Source organism: Saccostrea cucullata, unplaced genomic scaffold (genome assembly GCF_032062105.1).
Source record: "Saccostrea cucullata isolate Sc308-1 unplaced genomic scaffold, CSIRO_AGI_Scuc_v1 ctg17464, whole genome shotgun sequence".
Classification (NCBI taxonomy): Eukaryota; Metazoa; Mollusca; class Bivalvia; order Ostreida; family Ostreidae; genus Saccostrea; species Saccostrea cuccullata.
This window is the reverse complement of record NW_026928481.1, coordinates 24,570-27,374: the sequence shown is the minus strand read 5'-3', so window position 1 is coordinate 27,374 and position 2,805 is coordinate 24,570. Positions and strand designations below refer to the sequence as shown.

General features: G+C 40.5%; 1 protein-coding gene across 1 annotated transcript; it reads left to right on the top strand.

The window, feature by feature from the left end:
- The first annotated feature begins 206 nt into the window (after positions 1–206).
- On the top strand, positions 207–2,246 carry LOC134277724 (uncharacterized). Its single transcript, XM_062760041.1, has one exon. The coding sequence runs from the start codon at positions 207–209 to the stop codon at positions 2,244–2,246; it is 2,040 nt and encodes a 679-aa protein (XP_062616025.1).
- The last annotated feature ends 559 nt before the right edge of the window (positions 2,247–2,805 follow it).

Genomic DNA, 2,805 nt, shown 5'->3' with positions numbered 1-2,805 from the left:
TTGACTCTATTGGGATTTTACCGGTACGAGCTATCTTTCTTTTTGCTCAGATTGTGTTGTCAAGTCGCTCCACACATGTTCCTACTGAGCTATATATACTTTGACTTCAGTACGATTCCCTGTACGAACTGTCTCTCTATTTGGTTGGATTTTGTTGACAAGTCACTCCACATTTTTTCGTACTCAATTAATATAGTTTCTGCACGATGTGTTTTGTAAGGCCAAACACTGTTGGTGTGTCGGGTCGTGCTAAACATTTTCGAGTTAGAAGGGGCGTGAAGGGTGGACGCAGGTTCATAAGACGTATCCACACTGTCTGTGTTGGGCGGCTGAGCTACGTAGAACATCAACTTGGGGCTAATAGAAATAATTTAGTGTACATCTTCAATGATACTCTCAACAACTCCTGTCCTATCGCAAAAGTTCCAAATGAAACATGTGAGACCTTCCCTATTCCAACATTGATTCAACACAGGAAAAAGAGAATTGACAATACAAGCTGTCGAGATGGTTCGAATCTTTTGAAAATTGAAACAAGTAGAGTTCCAATAGCCAACACGTCAGGAACTCTTTCACTATGTACTCTCAATTGTAGATCTTCAAGAAATAAATCAGTATCCATAAATGATTACATTCAGTCAAATAACATCGATCTCATGGTGCTGACTGAAACATGGCTAGGATCAAACACAGATAACGCCATTTTGTCTGAACTAACACCAAACGGATATAATTTCACAAATAATCCAAGGGTAGATCGAAGGGGTGGGGGCCTGGCGATTATTCACGAAAAACAGGTTAGTGTGAAACCTGCGAACAAAGATGCCAAATACACTAATTTTGAACATCTAGAGTGCTCTGTTGGAGTCAAAAACAAGTTTATTCGCATCGCTGTTATATATCGCCCACCACCATCTAAATCAAATAAATTCAAGAATTCCGTTTTCTTTGAAGAATGGACCAACTATCTGGACAGTCTCGTGTTAATCCCTGGTGAGTTACTTATCACAGGTGTTCTAAATTTCCACCTTGATGATCCCAATGACAAAGATGCTAGAACATTTACAGAGTTGCTAACAGAACATGGATTAAAGCAGCATATTTCCGATGAAACACATCGTCTTGGTCATACGTTAGATGTGTTGATAACCAGAGAAGATAGTCCTATATTACAGGGAACGCCATTTGTAGCAGATCCTGGTATATGTGACAACAATGGAAACAGAAGTGGTGACCACCTCGCAATTCGCACTTTATTGCGTCTGTCCAAAGCTCCGAGAGAGAGAAGAACGGTAACCTTTCGGAAAATTCATGACATCAACATAGACAAGTTCAGAAACGATCTTGATTTTTCAAACGTGACTTACAAGGAAGCATCTGTTGAAAAGCTTATCATTCACTACAATAGAGTTCTAACTGCTACCATTGATGTTCATGCTCCTCAGAAATCAAAGGAGATTGTTATACGACCGAATACTCCTTGGTTTACGGATGATCTTTATTCTGCTAAGAGAGATCGCCGAAGGGCTGAACGAACTATGAGACGAACAAACCTAGCAGTCCACAACGACATTTTCAATCAGAAATGTATGCAGGTTACAAAACTCATACAACACTGTAAAAGTCAGTTTTATATAAACAAAATTCAGGAAATAGGCAGCGACTCGAAACAGCTTTTTAAACTTACCAACAATCTCATGGGAAACACAAATTTATCAGTCCTGCCAGAGCATGACAGCGAAATCGATCTCGCATCCAAATTTGGTGAATTTTTTATCGGTAAAATTCAGAAAATCAGAGAAAACCTTTGCTCCTTGACCAAGTCTCCTACTATGGAAGTTGTCCTTCGAGCTGACATCAAGTTTGATGGCATTCCTCTGGAAGCGTTTGAACCAGTGTCGATTGCTGAGGTATGTGACATTATCGGCGATGCACCAACGAAGTCTTGCGAGTTAGATCCAATACCCACAAATGTTTTGAAACAATGTTTGGAGAGTCCTTTGCCAATTGTCACTGAAATTATCAACAAATCCTTCTCAGAAGCGTCAGTACCATTGGATTTCAAAAAGGCCATAGTACGTCCCTTGATTAAGGGCCAAGGACTTGACAAAGATGAATTCAAAAATTACAGACCTGTTTCAAATTTGCCTTTTTTATCTAAAGTATTAGAAAAAGCGGTGGCATCTCGACTCGAAAAACACCTAAATGCTTACCAGCTTCATGATAACGTGCAGTCGGCCTACTGAAGTAGTCACTCTACAGAAACTGCCCTGCTACGGGTGCACCATGATATTACCTCTGCACTGGATAAGAATTCATGCGTTGCTCTCGTAATGCTAGATCTCTCGGCTGCATTCGATGTGATTGATCATGATATACTAATCAGTCGCATCGAATACGCGTTTGGTATCACAGGATCGGCGCTATCATGGATAACGTCTTATTTATCAGGTCGAAGTCAACAAATTGCCGTAGGTTCGACATTCTCGAGAGAGTTCTTACTCCGGTTTGGTGTACCACAAGGGTCTGTTTTAGGACCTCGTCTATATTGTGTGTTCTCCAAACCCATCGGAGAAATTTGCCGGAGACATAACATGTATTACCATTGTTATGCTGATGACACACAGGTTTACCTGATTATTAACCCGAAGGACGGTTGGGACGACATTGCGAATAGACTTGAATGGTGTCTGTCTGATATACAAGACTGGATGCAAACCAACATCCTTAAGTTAAACCAGGATAAGACTGAACTCATCATCTTTACACCGAAACGTATGGCAAATGAATTTACAGGACGTAAAC